Source organism: Macrosteles quadrilineatus, unplaced genomic scaffold (assembly GCF_028750875.1).
Source record: "Macrosteles quadrilineatus isolate MER2022 unplaced genomic scaffold, UCM_ALF_1.0 Scaffold_5__1_contigs__length_97177068, whole genome shotgun sequence".
Lineage (NCBI taxonomy): Eukaryota > Metazoa > Arthropoda > Insecta > Hemiptera > Cicadellidae > Macrosteles > Macrosteles quadrilineatus.
The window spans coordinates 51,333,260-51,354,247 of NW_026542598.1; the positions used below are offsets into that span (position 1 = coordinate 51,333,260).

Here is a 20,988-nt window from a genome sequence, read left to right on the forward strand (position 1 = left end):
CAACTTAACTGTGTTAAATTGTATCAGAGATTTTAACATAGATTTTAAGCGTCTTACATTACCGTCTTAGTGTTCTAAGGTTACGTACATATGGCAATGATATAGTTCATCGGTTCTCAAACTATAGGTTGCGACCAACTCGTGGGCGGTACGAGTTATTTGGGTGGGAATAGATTAAACACTCATCTCCTTCAAAATGTTTTATCCACCAAAATAAACAGCAAGTGTAACATATTTCAAGACGTAACTTATGTTTTATTTTAACTTCTAACCTCGTAATTACCAAACAGTTTTAAAATAAAGTTATATACAGATTCTCTACATTTCAATTCAGTAATAGGAATAGCATAATATAGAGCTGGTAGGATTTACAACATGTGTTAGAAAAAAATGTTCTAGGCCAACCTTGATGTTTATACAAAACAAATACAGAAAAATGCTTTGTTTGGAAAATTACCTGCGCATAATATTGTCAACTTTCAATTTAGATATAATAAAGCGTGTCTTGAGCTTCAGCTTCACATATTTATTTAATTTTAGTTTTCTGAAGTGAAAGTGTTTTTTGCACTAAATATTGTCTCTTCATTGTAAAGGTGTGTATGTCTCATTAGATTATTGCCTTCATTATAATAATATTTTACCTTTATGACAAAAATTGGATACCGGTAACCACTGTTTTAGCATTACTAGGTGCCAAACAATCATCTAGAGTATTGCAGGTATTGTACCTGAGAATACAGATAGTGGGCAGGAAGTCCATCACTTTAATGATTTTTTTCATTGAAACTTTATAATGAAATGATATCCATGAGTTATACCATGACTAATCCTTTGTTCTGTTTTTTTCTTTTCAGTTTAAGAACAAGTGAAACAAACTATCTGAATGAAGCTTATTCATTCTATGCAGCAATCCGGGGGCGGGCATACTACTCAAGAGCTTCAAAAGAAGATAGGTATGACAAGAGAAAACAAAGGTGAAACTATAAACTTACAGTTGATTTATGTCATCGCATATAATATCATCATTCTGATTAAAAATAGGGCCTATTCAAAGTTAATCATTACTGTAGGCCTACGTCTGTTCTCTTTTAGTTTCATTCTAGGCAAAAAGTAAACAATCATAATCCTAATATTTCCTGAACATAGTGACAGAAAAAAATTTTATAAAAATGAAAGGTAATTGTATTTTTTATTTTCAGTCTACTTAATTGAATAGCTTTAAAAGATTGGTTATTTCAAATTGGTTTAGGTTAAAAACTATTTTCAGATCAAACTGCAAAATGTGTTTTAACACGTTCGCTACCGAGCGTCATGCGACGCTGCGGTCATTGCTATGGACCGAGGTATACAATTTAATCTTACACATAGACCGGCTGTCACTTGGTTAACAGTACATGCAGGCCACAGGCAAAAACCTGTAAAACAGCCGCAATCGTCTTTGTAAATAATATAGCCTAATCTTGTTTTTTTTTTTTATTTTTGATAACCTTTTGTAATGTCCCATACTTGCAACACCCAGTCTATAGCAAAGACAATAGTTAAAATTATTATTTTTTCTTGAAATAGCCCAAACGCTGCATATATGCTACAGTTCATTTTTTAATGTTTTTAGGTTAAAGTAAGTAAAAAGAAACATATTTTTAAGAACAGTTTATACAGTGGAGTCCCGATAATCCGAACTTCGGTAATCCGAAAGTCCGCTTAATCCGAAACCAAAAAATAAATTTTAAAATTTTTTTTGAATTTTTTAAAATTTTTTTGAAAATTTTTTGATTTTTTTTTAACTTTTGAAATTTTTTTGAAAACTTTTGAAATTTGTTTTAAAACTTTTGAAATTTTTTTGAAAACTTTTGAAATTTTTTAGGATTTTTTTTAAAATTTTTGTTTATTAAACTTTTAACACAGTTAGCTGTACCTCGTCAAAGTATTCTGTAGCGGCCGGGAAAGATAGACTTTTTTGTTGAGTATTTTAGTAAATATTTCACAATTTTTGTTAACATTTTTTATTTTCGTCCAAGGTTCCAATCCCCCCAAATCACAAATGGATTTTATGAAGTGATAATGCTTCAGCCACTAGGTCTAAGTAATCTAAAAAACAATCCCAAAAAATTTCAAAAAATAAAAAAAAATTTCAAAAATTTCAAAAAAGTAAAAAAAATTTCAAAAATTTTAAAAAAGTAAAAAAAAACAAAAAAAAACGTTTAATCCGAAATATTCAGTAATCCGAAATGGGCCCGGTCCCAACCATTTCGGACTAACGGGACTCTACTGTAATTGAACAAATATAAAAGCTACATAGGATTATGCAGCATACATACAGCATACATACATGCTGCATACAGTGATGCAGCAAAGTAAAAAACAGTTTTTCCAACTATCATAGGACGTCACCAATCATCATCAGACCAAGTGACACAGTAGTGTGACAGACACCCCTGTAGACCACTGCAGAGAATTCAAGGGTTTCAAATAGACCGTTAAAAAGATATAAGCATTTTGATAACATTGGAACACCGAAGCAAATATGCGACGTCAGTCTATTTTAATGTGACTAGCCGTCACATCACGGCAGTCTATGGGTAGAAACCGGCCGTCGCATGTGTGTCGCTCGTCCTTATGAATGAAAACTTTTGTACTAATGCGGTACCCTAGGGTAACGAACGTGTTAAAAACTTTGACTAAATAAGATATTTTTGTGTATCTATCTTTGATAACAAATAACTCTTTAAAACATAATTTAGTAATAGAATTATAAATTTTAGATTTGCTTAAAACAATTTTAAATGGAATTGGAAATTCCGTAATTGTATATATTCTGGAACCTATCCTAGCATACCAACTTATAAGATATGCTAGGTATCCAATAGTTTTCAATTTCAATTCTAAATTTCTCTCATATAAATCAATTAGTAACCTGTACTTCAAATGAAACATGTTTTTGTTTTATTAGGATTCTGCTTAAAAGAGTTCTGTTTGTACTAGGGTACGGTGGCCTATAATATTTTAGTTAAGAGAGGTATAAATATATTATTTAATACACATGATTCTGGGACATTGATCAAGTTTGTGAACATAACAATGTGTTCACACAGATAGGTTTCGAGGACTTAGGATTCCAAGAGAAAATAAAAGGTTAAAAATTCCGGTAGCCATGTCAAGTAATCCTTACAAGACCACCGCTTAATTTTAAACCTAGCCGTAAGTACCTGAAAGTTCAATTTCTAGCTGAACATGACGTTATTTATAAAGCATGATGATTAATCATGACTTTATATCTGCCACTAACACCAGGTGTCTGCTATCATTATCAGGGTGTCCACATTCTGGAAAGTCAGGGATAGTCATGGAAAGTCATGGAAAAAAAATTTGGACATTGAAAGTCAGGGAAATAGGCAAGAAGTCATGGAAAGTCATGGAAATTTCCAATTATGGATGGATTTGAGGGGACCATTCAATGTTCTAGTCAGCCGTAACCCGGACTGTTGTAGCATTTTTCAGGATTTTTCACAAATGTTTGACAATTCAATTTATTACAGTTGTATTATTTTATGAGTTTTCTGTTTGTTTTAGTTCATTGTTGTACCTATTGTACTCCATTGTTATCTGTTATTACACATTTCAGTATTTTCTGCAAAATAACATGTCCAGGCAGTATTATTTGTGTGTGTATGTTATATTATAAATTTGCGTGTAAAGTTTGTGAGTCATGGAAGTCAATGGTAAATGGTCATGGATAGTCATGGAAAGTCATGGAAATTAATGACAAATTTTTTGTGGACACCCTGATTATATTCATTTGGCAACATTTTAGTTCAATGTGCTCAAAGACTTTTTGTATATGTGTTTATTACAACTCTTCATATCCCTAGGGATGAATAAAGGTTTTTGAATAATTTGGTATTCACTTAAAAATTAACTAAAGGTTACCAACCAGCGGTTGCCTAACAGATAAAACCAGGATTACTTGCTAGTAAATAAGATATTTTTAGCTTTTGATCTATATGTAGGCCTAATCAATTTCCACCACTCTTAATGCTAACCAATTCACAAACAAAATTACGTACACTGATTTCCCCAATAAGTTAGCTCCCAGTGACCGTGTTTTGCTAATTTAGAAACAGCTTTTACCTTTGAAGACACATAGATGAAGGTACAGTAATATAATTCTCTGTCAACACAAAAAAAGTCATTGAAGTATGGTTTTAATAAGTCTAAATGTTGAAAAGGGGGGTATTTATTGCAGTGAAAATATAATAGAATGTCATGCCATGATAAAACCAAGAGAATACAAAAAAATTCAATATCCATTCCTTGGTAGGCTACTTCATTCTTCAGAAACATCAGTAGGAGAATTTACTAGTGAGAGAATTGTACAGCTGATGAAATGTACTACTCGTCCCTGTTCTCCGACACATTACCCTTAGTTTTCACTTGCAAAATGATCTGTGTGTTGAATCATCTTTCCGAGTTAACTTTTAGGTAACCTAATTATACCATCATAATGACAGAGTTAATTTTTTCAATGGTATCCATACTACTTGTATATAGTAAAATACAGCATGCACAATGTGATATCCATAAATGTGTTGAGTTCATAACAGACAAATCATAGACTCTACGTATTGAGAATTTTCTCTACTTGTAAACTGTTGTAAGCAGTTTTTTTTTTAAATTTACAGTTGACTTTTGTGAGTTTGATTTAATTTAAGACTTGGAGATATATTTTATTGTCTACTGTGATAAAAAAATATCTGAAACAGTTTCTGAAATATCGGTATGATCAATTAATCAGACATTGCTATGAGCTGGAACACTTGATGTACCTAGCTCAGTTTAACCATGTGTAGATCAATGTTTACACATGAAGATTGAAACTAGGAGTTCACTATTTAATGCTACTTCTGTGCAAGAGTGTCCCACAAAAAAGTTGCCCAAAAGTAAAACATAATTACTGACTTACTCCTGTGGTAATTGGAAAGACATTTGTTTTCCCAACATATTGCCTCCAACTCATTTATTCTTCTGCTACTTCCCCAGCTATACCAAGCGTTCTCAGATTGTCAAACCAACACATTCTGGGTGTGGTGTAATGTGGATTTAAAGTGGAACTCCTTGTAATTTTCCTTTCCACATACTATGATTCTTGTGTTTTTACTTGTATACACATGAATCAATCTACTTTCTTTTGGGTAGTTCAAATATGAATTGTTTGTGAGGGCCTACCTCTTAGTAATTAAGTGTTAGTTCTGAATAGAATCTTACTTTTGGACGATTTGAGTGTGTCTTTAATTGACTTAGGTATTCTCTATTATTCAGTATTTCATATCATAACTAAAGTCTGGGCCAAGGTTGTAGTTCCGTGAAATGATGGAAAAAGCATAAAATACGAACCATAAGATTTCTATTACATAGTGTTGGAAGCTACTTCAGAATCAAATATAGTATGTCCTTGGCATAGTTAGATAGATAAGATATTAATTCTAAGGGGGAAATAAGTATGTAAGTATCTCTGAATATTCCAGCAGTATTCAGTAAACTCTCATTAATATAGACTAATATGATCACCAAGTTGTCGAGAAAAAACTAAATGTTTGATATCCTACGCTGAGGCTGTAGGCCTACAGTTATCCCTTACTAAATGATTTGATGGAACTAGCATAAATTGAATATGAATTCTTCAAATTATCAACTACTAGAATTATTTTATGTTAGTACAACTACACAGATGCAATATAATGATGAATGAGGGACGACTGTCCGAAACAGTGAGGACGCTACTTTGCCGTCATAACGTGGGGCATATTGGTATCAGAGACCAAACATTTCTAACCCACCAATCAAATGCAGCCATAGAGTTATAAATCCAAAAACTCCTTGGTGTGATGAACAGGGAATCAGACCTTCAGCACCGTTCCATCACTGTGCGCCTTTAAATAGTTTCCTTCTCAACAAAACTGCATAGCTCACTAAACATCACTGTGGGCCTTTAAATAGTTTCCTACTTAACAAAACTGCGTACCTAACTCACTAAACATCACTGTGGGCCTTTAAATAGTTTCCTACTTAACAAAACTGCGTACCTAACTCACTAAACATCACTGTGGGCCTTTAAATAGTTTTCTACTCGACAAAACTGTGTAGTTCATTAAAATTAAGTACCGGTAACTGTCCAGATCAGGCAGAGCTGCATTGAGGGGGTTCAGATTTATGGGGGTTGTGCTATTTTGTGGAACTACTAATTGTTTGTTGTAGGTCTGACTTGATGGTCAAGAAGCTGCGATATTACGCTAGGTTTATTGTCGTCTGTTTGTTGCTCAAGAAGATGAAATTAGTGAGAGATCTTGTTATGGTAAGAGTCTACATCTAATTTGTTAGTATATACTGTATGATACGTATGGCCTTAGATAAATTATTGTGAAGTAGAAATTCTATTCCTATGATAAGCCTGGTTTACACGGGTCGTTTATGTCAGGCGAGTTGTTCGGCCCAGTTGTTGATTTGTTCAAATTGCCCAGTACTTGACTAGACTGTCCACACGCATCCCTATTTCTGTCTAGGGACAGTGTAGGCACAGAGAAGTAATTTTTATTACTTCTCTGTGGTGTAGAGTATTTCTCCCTAGACAGATACCATAGCTTTCATGTTAAATGTTGTTTGAGTTTTAAATGACACGCCAAGAGTCTAATGCTGAATTTAGAACTTAAATCACTGAATTAGATTAGGCTATTAAAATAACTGAATCACCACTTAAATTCAGGGGTTTGCTAGCTTTTTGGCAAATAACTTTCAAATGGAGAAGAAATCGACCAAAGTGGAAGGTTATATTCTGAAAGAGGATAAAGAGTGCTACAAATTACTAATATGCATTTCTTGAAAATACTCAACAAATTTAGCCAAAATTTTCCCCCAAATAAAAAATTTTAAAACCCCCAGTTTTAAATGTAATTCTTATTGAAAACATGTATTTTTAATTTCACCATGAATTCTAAAAAAAAAAAAAAAACTTTCATGACTATTTGCAAATGTACAGGGAGAGTGAGCTTTCTTTTTTTACAATCCATTAGTTGATAAAATCGGTCCAGTAGAACTGTAGATTTAGTTGTACAAACATTTTCAAAACTGAATTTTGAACTGAGTAGATTGACCCACAGCATAAATCATCAATCTTTATTGGTCGTCAAATGATACAAGGCAAAACAATGCAACGCAGAGCAGGAACATAGATTAAGCATACGTATGCTTAATCTATGGCAGGACCGAGCAACTGTTCAACTGAACCATTGAGTACTGAACTAACCTCAAAACTCTACAGAAAACAGATGTTTCGCGGGGAAATCGTGATGGTGGGGCTACAGGGCTGTAGGGTGTCTACACACCCTGTTATAGTTCCCACCTGATAATGAAAAGGTAGCTGGTTTAATCCTTCGCATAAAAGTCAGTAGCTTTTAGTTGTTTGATTGGGGGTTTAATAAATGAGAAAACCTTACACACAATAACTAGCTAAAGAAATAGCTAATGTTACTCACTCTGAAAGCCTCATGTCACATCACACTCGACTCTACACTCATCTTTCTTTCATATTTTGGTTGAAATACCTAGCTGTCTTTCTATCTAGAAAGTGATCATTATTATGAATACATGATTATTTCCAAAACCTGTAACAAATTTAATAATAACAACATTGATTTGTAGGAAATGTACGTTACCTTTATTATATTTTATCTGGTTTGGTGTAGGAATTAGACAAACAAATTGTAGACTACACGAGTACTTACGAGCCGGATGATCAGCTGGAGTGGTCGCTAGTTCTGGAGGAAATCAAGAGCTTCATCAAGGCGGATGGGATCGTACAAGTCCTCCACGCGGACTCTAACACCATTGTCTTGTCTCACAGGTACTCTGAAGTCTCATTGCTCAGTTATAACTACAGTATAACTCCAATTATCAGGATCAATTGGCACCGAACTCCATTTGAATAATCTAAATTCCAGATAGTTAACTTGTTTAAGAAAACAAATATATGTCAGTGGCACTAAGCAGATGATTGGCATTACACGTTGATTGATACAACACTACATTAGACTACATGATGGACACTATAGCATACATTTAAACATTTTGTAAGGGATTGCCGCCAACTGTGATGAACTTAATTTTTCTAGCCAAATTCCTTTTCTCCTTTTGATGATCCGGATAGTTGGAGGACTGTATAGGATATAACTGTAGTTTACATCCTCTATTCTCGTAAGCCAAGTTTACCAGAAGCCAGTTGGCTCTCAGGTTACCAGTCTCAAGTAACTTGATCTGTATTAACCTGCCTTAGACCTCAAAAAGGATTGTGATGGTGATGGTATTGTTAGAATTGTTTATTGAGTGGATCCACCCAAAATCCTTAAACACCTGTATTGAACTGTGAATTTTGTGGCTAAACCATGAAGATAATTATATTGAATTTTAGCCTCCTGATCACAATTAAATACTAAATAATGGTGTAAATACCTGCATTTATGCGATCAATTTGTTGCTAAATTGCAACCGGTTTCGACTCACAAAGGAGTCATTGTCGGGCCAGTACAGATGTCTTCTATGTTTCTGCGAAGTATGGTTCGTTCCTCAGCACTAAATTTAAAAATATAATGAACAGCAATAAAATCACAGTTTCGTTCAAAACTGATAATAAACTTGGTTCTTTATTAAAAAATCGTCCCCAGACACCTACTGCAACCTTTGAGAAAACAGGAGTTTACCAAATCAATTGTAATGACTGCCCAAAATATTATATAGGCCAAACATCCCGTTCTTTCAACAAAAGGTTTAAAGAACATCTACCGAAAAGAACTACAGCGGCACAGACCTCGACCTTCGCAGAACATCTGATTTCTCACAACCACAATTACACTAATATTGATAATAACATGAAAATCCTACACCTCTCAAATGGCCGATTTAATACAAACACCTTGGAAGAATTTGAAATTTATAGGGCCGTCAAATTTGACAGCGAAAACATCATCAATGATAAGATTTCATTTCAATCAAATTACATTTACGACACTGCAATCAAGATACTAGCGCAAGGGACAGTTGTGAATGAAGTTATCAGCTGATCGGGAAATCCAGGCACGACGTCATCACTGACCACGCTGACCCTGACTGGCAGTCTAGACATAACCCCCGCCCGATCACGTCGTGTCCCGTTACCGTATTGTATTATTCTTTGTTTTTAGCCCTAAATGTTTGTTTTTATGTTCGTGTACGTGTGCGTGTTAAATGTATTTATTTATTATGAATTGACGACCTTCAAATGAAGCAAGAAGACATCTGTACTGGCCCGGCGATGACTCCTTTGTGAGTCGAAACTGGTTGCAATTTAGCAACAAATTGATCACATAAATGCAGGTATTTACACCATTATTTAGCATGAAGATAAGGAAGGGATGGTTCAGATTCTTAATTCCTCAAATCCTTCAATACCGGTGAGTATCAAAGAGTGATCATTTCTCGTTATTCTGGATTCAATCATCCACAATGATAATATCCTGTGATTTTGTTAACATCATAATAATCCCAACTAAGCTATAAACTTGTAGAGTAATTCTTCATGATTATTGTCTAATATAATGGGTAGATTTTTGTAGTATTTTACTATTGCATGTTCTATTACATTTGTTTTTTTTCTCAAAAACTATTCAGTGTACATGATGTTACACATTGATTGATTTGTTTCTAGGTTAAGTCCATTAACAACTCCACCTGTAGAACGAACAACTATGATGAACTTGACTCTACAAGAAATATTAATCATTGGAAACTGCAATGATCAGGTAATTTGATATCTACTTGCTCTCTTTGCCTAGAAAGTATTTTTTCCTAATACTTATTCGTTTGTAATTTGATATTTATAATATTTAACTATAATTTTGATTTTGATATAATCAATGAATTTATCTGTTTAAAATCTATATCTCTTCTTCTTCTGTAGCCTTCATTTGATGTTTATCACCTCATCTTTTTGTTTAGATTCTGTACTACTCTTGTCTTGTCTCACTGCCTAAGATGTTCTTTGGGTGGTTTTTAAGTGAGGATTCAAAAAACGTCAGCAATTTTGTATAAGATTAAAGAATAAAGATGGATGTCTAGCCACCAACTGATCAATTACTGATTTTTATTGATTTGATTATGTTTCTTGTTTTACGGAGACAAACTGAAATATCTAGTCACAGTTTAGCCTGGGTTAAAATAAAAATGATAACAATTTAATATAGCCAAGTCAGCCAACGACAAAGTACACTAATATCAATTGCCAATTTCTGTCCTTTGGCCAACTTTTGTAACTAGGCCAAACTGAAAATACAATTTTTCATAAACCATTGCATCTTTTATGTTTTATGTCACATCCAACTATCAAAGTATTGAAAGCATAAATTAGTTGTGACAGTAGCTTTTTCTTTGAGTGGCTCATTCAACTATGTTGTAGATATATTTTTTTAATGGTTAGAGCTGGTCAATAAATGGGTTGTGTACTACTATCAAAAATCAATGGCTATGGTAATTAATTTACCATAGTGCCTTAGGGAGAAGTGAGAAAGGTTCTATTGACGCTTGTGTTTGACAGGTCAAGTTCAGTGAGCTCACCATGGACATGTTTAGAATGCTACAAACCCTGGAGAGAGAGCCTCAGGACGAGTTCAACCACATCTATGATGCGTCGCCTGCCCCGGGAAGAGTGCCTTTTGTAAGAATAAACAATCTTTATCAATCACAAGATACAAATAAAGTGTATTGAATATCCTCAATAAGCCTGCAACTCCACTTGCAGTAGATTGTCGCGCTGCAACAAATTGTAGCACACTAAACGCAACAGTTGGTGGCTCTACTAGCAGCAGAATACAAACTACAATCTGCAGCGTCCTCAAATGCAACGTGGCTCCACTAGCAGTTTAGTTTAGCGCCGAGGGGGTAACAGAATTATACCCCCGGAAATAACCCCAATAAAAAAATGCCTACGTAATTTTGACGTCACGAGGGGCGGGGCTTATACACGGTCGAGAAACAACCCGCGACTGGAAATTTATCCCCAAAATATTATTAAATAATCAACATGTATTTGTTTGCTTATAAAGTAATTTGCCATACCACAGAATTTTACCCCCGGAAATTTATCCCCAGAAATTTACCCCCAGAAATCTATCCCTGTGGTCAAATGAGACAAGTCCGACACCGGAATTTCCCCCCCCGTGGTCGGCTACTCTACGTATTGGTCAAGATTAATTGTTTTACTTGATATTCTGTAATTGGTTTATGTAAATCAACTGCTCTTCGGTTAATCATTATTACCTTCTAGTATCCAGTATTAGGTTAGGTTACCAATTAATAAAATCAACTACAACAATGAATCTTGGCTGATACGAAGCGTAGCTGACCACGGGGGGTTGATTTCAGGGGTAGAATTCCGAGGTTGGACATTTCTGATTTGACCACTGGGGGTGGATTTCCGGGGGTAGTTTTCCGTTAGTAAAATTCGGGTGTCAAGTTTATTTAGATTTTTATTAATTACAGCCGTTAAGTAAACCGTGAAATGTGAGTTGATTGAAATAAATAATAATTTATCCATCCTAAAAGTTCGTGGCCAGATATCTACCCCCAGACCTCTGACATCAAAATGACGTAGACTTTTTTCATGGCGGTAAATTACCAGTGGTAGAATTCCGGCGACCCACCCCGAGGTAAACGTGGCCCTCGATCATGCCGCAGATTAACATTTATACCGTAGTGTAGTTTATCAGTGTACTTTTAGCAAGACAACTCCAATCACAATAGAGAAAATGGTGGATTGTGAATATAGCCTGTCTAGTAATGATAAGAAAGTCAATAGCTCAAATTACTCTAAAGTAACCCTCAAAGTTGGTGGTATAAAACTGGACCCATCTTGTCCTTAATCTTTTGGGCTTACAAAATTAGTCCTGGCGGTAAATCAGGTGATCTTGGGCAGCTGATGGCCTATCAAGCGTTGGATAATTGATTGCTAATCATTGTACAACTGTGCCGTGAGCGTCACAGTTTTATACATATGTGCCCGACTCTTCCATTATTCCACAGACACACCCCACCAGTTCAATCGTTTCAAATTGGTAGCAATCGCTACACAACGTTATTGTTGATAAAAGTAGCTCGTTGTTGTTTCTCATACTCTTAAAAATATTTGACTTTTTCCTTACTTTGTCTTCATAGTGATAATTATAATTTTCCAACCAATTTTTGTTTTCAGGAAAAAAGCTATTCAGTGACTAGTACGAAAGGAGGGGTCGGCTATCCTGTAGTGACGGGGTGTCAGGAGAACGGAGACCGTCCTCTCAAGAGGGAGAATCCTCACAAGTACTTGCTCTACAAGCCTACCTTCAGTCAGGTCATGGTGTTCTTGGCCTCAGGTTAGTCTACATGTACTATCCCATATATACCAGCTAGGAACTATGTAAAATTATAATATTTGTCCATACTACTGCAAAAACAGAAGTCTTCAATCCATGGGTTGCTTGACTAAAGCAGTTCTTTTTATCCCAGTTTAAAAAATAAACAGCTGGCTCCAAGGACATCAGCTGTACATTTTCTGAGATTAAAGATTGTTCGCAGACAATGTGTATGAAAATAGCCCTAATAATAAAAATACTAGAGGACCCTTGCTGCTACGCAGCGTTAAAATAAATATCATATCCGAGAAATAATCAAATTTATGATTTTTGATTGAATAATACAGTATCTTGAACTTAACTGATTCAAACGATCAGTAGTTCAAATGAAAGCCTATAATTTACTAATTAGGCCTATTTTTGAGTCCAAAACATATAAAAAAGATAAAGAATACTGAAGCTATAGGATTTAAATCATAGAAAACCTTTAAAAAAATAGTTTTTATGTTGGTTGTTCACCTTGCGTTTGCTTGACACTCGTCCAATTTGTATAACTAATAGCTTAAATTAAAGCCAGTATTTCAATGAAGGTTCTTAGACCAAAATATATAGGATTATACTATTATAACTTTGTGAAATATATCTTAAATTGAAGTAAGAATTTGAAAATAAATCAAATTTATGTTTTTGATCAAGTAACACAGTAGATAAATAAATACCGATACTTGATGTGAAATCTGTGCGTGCATAATTTTAATTTGAGAACTAAATCATGAAAATCGGTGAGGTAGAAGAGGCTAACGAACTCGGAAAAGAAAAAACCAAATTGAACTCCCATAAGAAATACGTGGGGAGCAAATTTTGTTTACGTATAAGCCGAGTGGAACTGTTGATAAATACATGCTGATGCTTGATGTGAAATCTGTTTGTGCATACCTTCTTCTTCAATTTGAGATCTCAATCATGAAAATCAGTGACGTAGAAGAGCCAAACAAACTCGGAAAAGAATATTAGAAAAACCAAATTTGACTTCTGTAAGAAATACATGGGGAGCAAATTTTGTTTATGTATAAGCAGAGTGGGACTGTAGATAAATATTTAATTTCATTTCATATAACTTTATTCATTAAAGTATAATACATAGATACAGAAATGGCGTCAAGAGTAATTTAACAAATCTAACTTAACTAAAATACTCAAAATTATCAAGCATGGCGTAACAACATACCATCAATATGAACAGTCTTTCAGCTCAAATAAAGTAAAACAAGCAGTGCGATATAAAAGTTTAAACATGAAAATATCAAAATTAAAATAATAGATAAAATTATTTTAAAACCAAAAGTTTCAACGAACTTATGACGAATATATGACAATGCTTGATCTGAAATCTGTACGTGCATGCATACCTTCAATTTGAGACCTCAATCATGAAAATCAGTCCCCAGGGTAGAAAAGCCAAACGAACTCGGAAATGATAAACCAAATTTTTTAAATACATAAATTGTTGTATTGTTATAACACTTTTTTGCGTTTAAGATTGTGTTACATTGTTCATTTGTTTTTTTTCAACTAACACTCCATTATCAACATTAGACGCATCAAAAACAAAAAATATTAAATATTTCAATTGTTTACATTTTGAATTTATTATTTTATTTATTATAATAGCAAAACCTGATGGAAACCATTTCGGGAGCTAATTTCTAAAGGTAAACAATAAATGAAAAAAAAACTAGCCTATTATTTTCTGGTTCAATTAGCTTAAAGAAGTGCGTAGTATGACAAAAAATATAATTCATCTCATAATCCGAAATACTCACAACATTCCCATCCCCAAACACTCCATTTCATTCTTCCAACATCATTTCCAGTACAACGCTACACAGCTGTACAACAGCCTCCCTCTGGCGTTGAAGACCGAGCAGGATCACCAGACTTTTAAGAGGGTGGTGAAGAGATTGCTCTTAAATAAAGTATTTTACAGTGTCCGGGATTTTTTGGATTTTTTGGCTGGTAGTCACAACTTGTACTACCAATTACAACTTTTGTAACTTAGTCTTACAGATTTGTACTTAGTCTTACAAATTTTAAATACCTAAGAAGTTGTGTATTTTAGTTTTACTCCAGTTCATTTTTAGTTTATTTTGACATAGCTAACACTAATTGTAATTGGTTGATTTGGCTAAATAAATGAAATGAAATGAAATGGGCAAAAGAGAACAGAGAAGATTCACTGAAGGACCCAAGTGATGAAAAAACTATTGTACTCCTAACATTCCTAATATATGTTTCTACTCGGGGAGCGAGCTGGTCTTGTGGTATAGCTTGTGGGACTTTGGTCCTGGGTTCAAATACCGCCAATCATTAATGGATTTTATTTAAGTGATAATGCTGCGACCCCCTCTAGACCTAAACAATTCCGAGCCAGAACATAGAGGAATTTAAATATACATATAGGCCTACTGTACCTGTTTCCACCAGTGTAGGATATCCTATCTTGCCTGCCTTCTCATCAATGGAATAAAAGTTGAAAGAAATTGAAAATGTTTTTTTTTACTTAACAGCAATGTCTTTTATGTCTTTTTATTAATTAAACATTTTATTTTATTCTGGACTCATGTTTCAGGGTTCAAAGAGCTGCCTGCCAATGGAGCACTGTTGCTGTACATCTCTGCAGACGGCTGCTTCTCGTCCAACAAACATGCGGAGGACAGTGAGTAGGACAGACTCTAATACCTCTTGGGATTCTCTTAAATCGGATGACATTATGATAAAATTTAGATAATTTGTTCCTTTTTTGGGTGTGTAGCTAGCACAGTGATAAGTGTAACGGAATTTTATACGAGAAGCTCTATCTCCACAAAATTCGTAAGGTTTGGACCACTTTCCTTTAAATGTGTTTGAGATTCTTCTATAAAAATTACATTGACAAAGTAGTAAGGACATATTTAGTTCTTGGTGAGGGCATACTATTCATTTATAGTATATGATTTTAAATTAATGTCTTGAATCACAATTTCACTTGTCTAGAAAAAAAACTAATTTAACCATTTTTCGAATTTTTTTTAGAATCAGTAACCTATTACACTAGATCACTCTTACCAAAGCCATCAGGTACAGGATCATTTAATTGTCACTATTGTCAGATAAACGTAAAACAGGGGCCAGAGAAATAAAATACTTTACTCTGTTAAATAGATTTTTTATACTTATTAAAACGTACCTGAAAACTAGTTTATGTTTATGATGTTTAAAATTAAATGAAATATGGAAATACTAGTAATCATGCTGAGACATCTCGAGTGGAAGCACAATGAACAGTAAGAAGTGGTCAGACACTCTGTGGAGTTGGTTATACCGAGGTTGGATAAAGGAGGTCCTCCCAGTAGACTTTCAGATTACACTGTTTCCTGAACCTGTCTTGCTCATATACTGACTCAAGCGACATACGTACAGATGTAATTTTACTTGTCTGTTACAGTGGGCTACGACCTGGGTGGAGTAATCACTAGCAGTAAAAGGGAGAGTGACCATGCGAACAAGAAAGGGATGCATCTCAAGGAAATGCATTGGTCAGTAAATTGATTGAAATACTAGGTTACCTCTGTATAGACAGAATGGATTGCATTTTTGTGGTAACAAATTATTATCTTTGCCCTTTAATAAAAACATATTATATATCAATTTTGAATTTTGTTCATTATTCCTCAGCAGGGATGGTGAAAATGAGGATTTTTAAATTAGACATGAATAACTAACCAGTACACTTAAACACACTTTTACTTTATACACAATTTCAATGTCTCAAAAGTGCTTGAAAATCATATTGAGAAAATAAAAATGCAATTGCAATTTGCAATCACTCCTAAAATTTCTCCGTAGTAAAATGACAAACAAATTCAATTTTAGTTGAAAAAAAAAAAATTGGAAGAGTGGTAGTGCTGGAGCTCTTGCAAATTGTGTCTCAGACCTCAATCCAGATGATGATGAGGTTCCCACACCTCTTAACAAAACACTAGAACATCAACACTGAAGCATGTTTCTTTTACAGTCTGTATCCAGGAGATCTGTACCCGTTCACAAGAAAGCCATTTTTCATAATCGTAGACTCGGACAATAGCTTTGTATTCCAAAACATCCCCAGATACTTTGGACAGCCGATGGTTGTGCTCATGTCGCCTCAAGATGTTCCGCCAAACTATCAAGGTGATTTCATGTGTATGAGTTTTGCTTCATGCACATTTTGTTGTCAGCTGGAATGATTATGTTGATTCATCAGTCTTCTATGATTTTGTTTGCTCTTAACTCCTAATTAAAGATGCTTTAAGCATTGAAGACTATTCACAATACTTTTGTTAACATTTCACAATAAGATTGCTAACAACTAGACGTCTTACAGTGGGATTTATTTACTTTTCAAATGAAGTTATTGTAATATTAACCTGATTTGTTGTCTAACTTGTAGCCTACTAGTTAAATTTTATGTGAAAATGAAAATGTGGTTTAATTTTTTTTTATTTGATTTTAAATGTTTTATACAATGTAGTTCTATGGATCCAATTTAAGTTGAGATAGATAAGGTTGTTCAAGATGTAATCGATTTTAAAATATAATCTTTTGAATACAGATTTTATGATAAGGTTTTACAGCTCAAAGACCCTCTACAACCCCCATCTCTAGGCCCATCTCTAGGTGGATGGGTGTAGTCAGACCACTAAGTATTTCAGGCTTATACAATCTCATATATTTATTTTGTATTGTTTAATATTTTTGTATTTGCTTACAGATTGCCTTCATTAAGTTTTTCTACCTATATAACTTAGCTAATCAAAATTTGGCCAAAGTAAACAATTAGTTTAAAAAAATTTAATAATAGAAAACTTCAAATCAATAACTATTCCCTCCCAAAACATGTCCAATGTGTTCTAAGATTATTTTTGTGTGTTTCCCCACAGACCATCAGCACAACGGCAGCCTGTTCACATTGTTCCTGCACAGTCCGCTGACAGCGTTCTGTTTCATCTGCAATATCCTGACTGTGCCGATCCACCACTGGGAGCGCTGCCAGTCCTTCATAGACAGATTCGTCACCGAAGCCAGCAGACTGTTTGGACGTAGTAGAATAGGTATTGTACTCATCGCTTGGAAATACGCTCACTCATTTCGATCATACCCCGCCGCAGCTAATCGCAGACTAAGCGAATTTCAATTTGTCTGTTTTGAATTTTTACTACAATATTTCCATAAACAAGAAATACTTTATTCCCCATTTAAATAGCATTAGATTTAACGAGTGCTTAGGTTTGCCGCTACGGGAAAGGTAAAAGGTGTTTTCTTCACCAAACGTTTATACTATAGGATGAAATAAATAATTTGGCAAATTTTAATAACATCCTAAAACAAGTAATCTAGTACAACAGTTTTCTTTTTCTCCATAATATTAACATAGGAGTATTCAAATGTACAGTTTTTCTGACATAATCTCCGTTACCTTTAACAATTGTACGACAACACTTGATCATACAAAATTGTTTGTTTTATTAAGCTCTAAACAATGGCTGTAATATCAGTTTTCCCATTAACAGATGTAAATATACATACATTAAAATTTGAAGGAATAGTGGTTTTGGCCCTGGAGACATCAAAATGAAAAAGTAAACTGGTCCCGAGTCCAGGTCTTACCGTTCCACCCACTGTAATAGCTATGCTGGACAGGCGTAGTTCAGCCTAGGCCTAATAGAAGGTCATCAAAATACTCCTTCAGCGAGTAGTAGGCTTTTTTTTTAAAGTACGCAGTGAGTATCTTAAGGAGAACCCTTTTGTCGAGGAATAGGATGGAGTTTGGCAACTTATTATATATTGTTGGGGTTCCATTACTAAAGGCCATCTGAGTCCTTGACAGTCTAACTCTAAGACAGTTGGTTGTGATGCTTTGTAAGGTAATTGCGATGATGTGTTGCTGCTCTGGTAGGAAACTCCTCAATATTACGTAATTTTAGTAGGTTGTATTTTATGCAGGTGAGGATATAGTGACCAAACACTGTTAGTATTCCCAGCCAGGCAAAGATAGGCTCTCAGTGAGCCAGACAATCGCTGAAGGTGATTATTTCTTAATGCTCCCCTCAAATGCCTCGCCAACCAAACCTGCAATTAAGCCTCATGACTGAATTGTGGACCGGCCTTTACGGAATCCAAATTGACCTTTCGTCAGTAGGTTGTTGGACTCTAGGTGTTCACAAAGCTGTTTGGCCGTTAGAGCCTCTAAGACTTTACCGAAGATTGGTAAGATAGAAATGGGCCTATGCTGTCTAATATTTCTCGCTCTACCTTCTTGTAAATGGGGACATTTCTGGCAATTTTCAAATTTTGATGCTGTGGGGAAAAACGTCCTCTCTTCAAGATGTTGTTCAGAACTAGCAATAGCGGTTGAGAGATTTGTCCTATCACCCGTTTCAACCAAGTAGTGGACATACCGTAGAAGTCCGTAGAAGGGGCTGTTTGAGTTCTTGAAACCATATTTATTTACATTTTGTCTCTTTCTTGGCATCAAAAAATTTTTGTTTGTAGACATTTTTAGAGGCCAAGTAGGCTGCTTTGTCCACCTCTTGGTTGTTCTCAATAAACATGTACTTCAGTGCAAGCATGTTCTGCTTTAGCTTAAACAACTCAAGGGTATACCAGTTGAGGCAAGATTTTGACCTCGGCACCCTGGGCCTATATACCTTGGACTTGGATGGGAAAAAACATTAAATAATTTCCCTATTTAAAAAAAACACATAAAAATCATTTACATCGTCTTTTAGGACGATAAATCATTTGATCTCACCTAGAGCTACTAAAAATAGGTCTATCATGCTTAGGTCAAGTTTCCTAATGTTAAAAACATAACTACTAAGCCAAGAATTCAAAGGAGGACTCACCACATTTGAATTCATCTATCACATTACCGCTGCAGAGTGATCTGGGACAAAATGTTCAATGACTCTGGCCTCATAATCCCAAGTGTTCAGGTTTACTTACAGCTATATTGTCGACGCAGGAGTGGCCCCTCGTTGGTTGTGTTGTCGTGAAGAAAAGGACTTCAGCAGATTGAGCAGGGTAGATCTTTCGGCGCCTTCTCCAATTAAATTCATGTTGACATTAGATAGAGAGAGTTTTGCCCTGAAAATGTATTTTTAACCTCCTTGGCAATTTGTTTGTCCAGCAAGTAGTTTGTATATGTACACATTCTGCTAGGATTGATAAGCAACGTTCCATTCACATTCTGTTAGGATAGATTACTTATGTACCATTCAGTGTACTAAAATTTATCTTATAGATAAATAAAGGAAATTTGATTAATTATTAGTAGAGGTGTGCGGATAGTGAAATTTCATTTCTGATCGGATAGTTGAGGCTCGGTTCGGATCGGATCGGATATTGGGAGGTTCGGATTCGGATAGTTCGGCGCGGTTAATAATAAGCTGCATATGTATTTTCAACCTATAAAACAATGTAAAGCTGTGTAAATAAACTTAAATGACAATTTTGAATTATAGAATTTAAAATTAGCCAAGTCCACAGTTTTCTCTCTCTTGAAAATCACAATTCACAACATTTATTTTCAAAAGTTGGTTGCTTGAATTAAGTACACTAGCAGCCAAAATCTTCACACAACCCCATAGCTCAGCAGGACTGATGTCAAACGTTTGGGCTTGTTTACTTGAGGTAATGTTTTATGCTGTTTCCTGGTTCTCACAAGACAAGGAAAATCACAATTCACAACATTTATTTTCAAAAGTAGGTTGCTTGAATTAAGTACACTAGCAGCCAAAATCTTCACACAACACCTTAGCTCAGCAGGACTGATGTCAAACGTTTGGGCTTGTTTACTTGTAGTCCAGGCAAATTAGATCAAATATAGGGAGTGCTCCACAAAAAATCGTCTAAAGCTGGAAAGTGTTTTAATACCTTTGGGAGTCCCAAATAAGAGTCCTGTGAGTTTGCGACGGATTCTGACGTCTGCTTAAGTTTTGAGAGTCGACAAACTATGAAAACTTTGCACTTTTTTCAGTTTTTCGCTTATAACTCCTAAATAACGAATCCTACGGAAAATGTTGTTCAAAGGTCTCTTTTAGTACATTAAATTCTGCGTCGATTGGTGTTAAATACATCAAAATCGGCCGAGCCGTTTAGCCGCTGTAGCTTTTTAAAGTTAGATCATTTTCATCAACATGGCCAAAAGTTGATTATTTGACCAGTTTTCGGCTTACAACTCCTAATCGACGCTTGCTATACAAAAATGCACCTGTAGTTAGTTTGGAAAAGACAACATTCTGCGTAATATGTTTTTTTTTACTAATCTATAATGGCAATTGATTGCTACCTACTTTGTATGGTCGCCATTTCATTGAAAAAAATATTAATATTGAATATTAATTTTAGTAAAATTTTCCAACTTTAACTTTAATATTTTTTTCATAGAAATGGCGACCATACAAAGTAGGTAGCAATCAATTACCATTATTGATTGGTAAAAAAACATATTACGCAGAATTTTGTGTTTTCCAAACTAACTACAGGTGCATTTTTGTATAGC

General features: G+C 34.7%; 1 protein-coding gene across 2 annotated transcripts in view; it reads left to right on the forward strand.

Moving 5' to 3' along the window:
* Window positions 1-20,988, forward strand: part of LOC128994846 (protein SCAI-like) — a 71,927-nt gene that overhangs the window by 32,416 nt on the left and 18,523 nt on the right. The window contains exons 4-13 of one of the 2 annotated variants that reach the window (XM_054419659.1): window positions 855-974; window positions 6,253-6,349; window positions 7,737-7,894; window positions 9,731-9,824; window positions 10,616-10,735; window positions 12,269-12,428; window positions 15,037-15,123; window positions 15,892-15,982; window positions 16,462-16,616; window positions 17,366-17,536. In XM_054419659.1, coding sequence (XP_054275634.1) covers window positions 855-974; window positions 6,253-6,349; window positions 7,737-7,894; window positions 9,731-9,824; window positions 10,616-10,735; window positions 12,269-12,428; window positions 15,037-15,123; window positions 15,892-15,982; window positions 16,462-16,616; window positions 17,366-17,536 — 1,253 coding nt within the window. The remainder of the gene's footprint in view (window positions 1-854; window positions 975-6,252; window positions 6,350-7,736; window positions 7,895-9,730; window positions 9,825-10,615; window positions 10,736-12,268; window positions 12,429-15,036; window positions 15,124-15,891; window positions 15,983-16,461; window positions 16,617-17,365; window positions 17,537-20,988) is intronic. The other variant, XM_054419660.1, reaches the window with a different exon arrangement.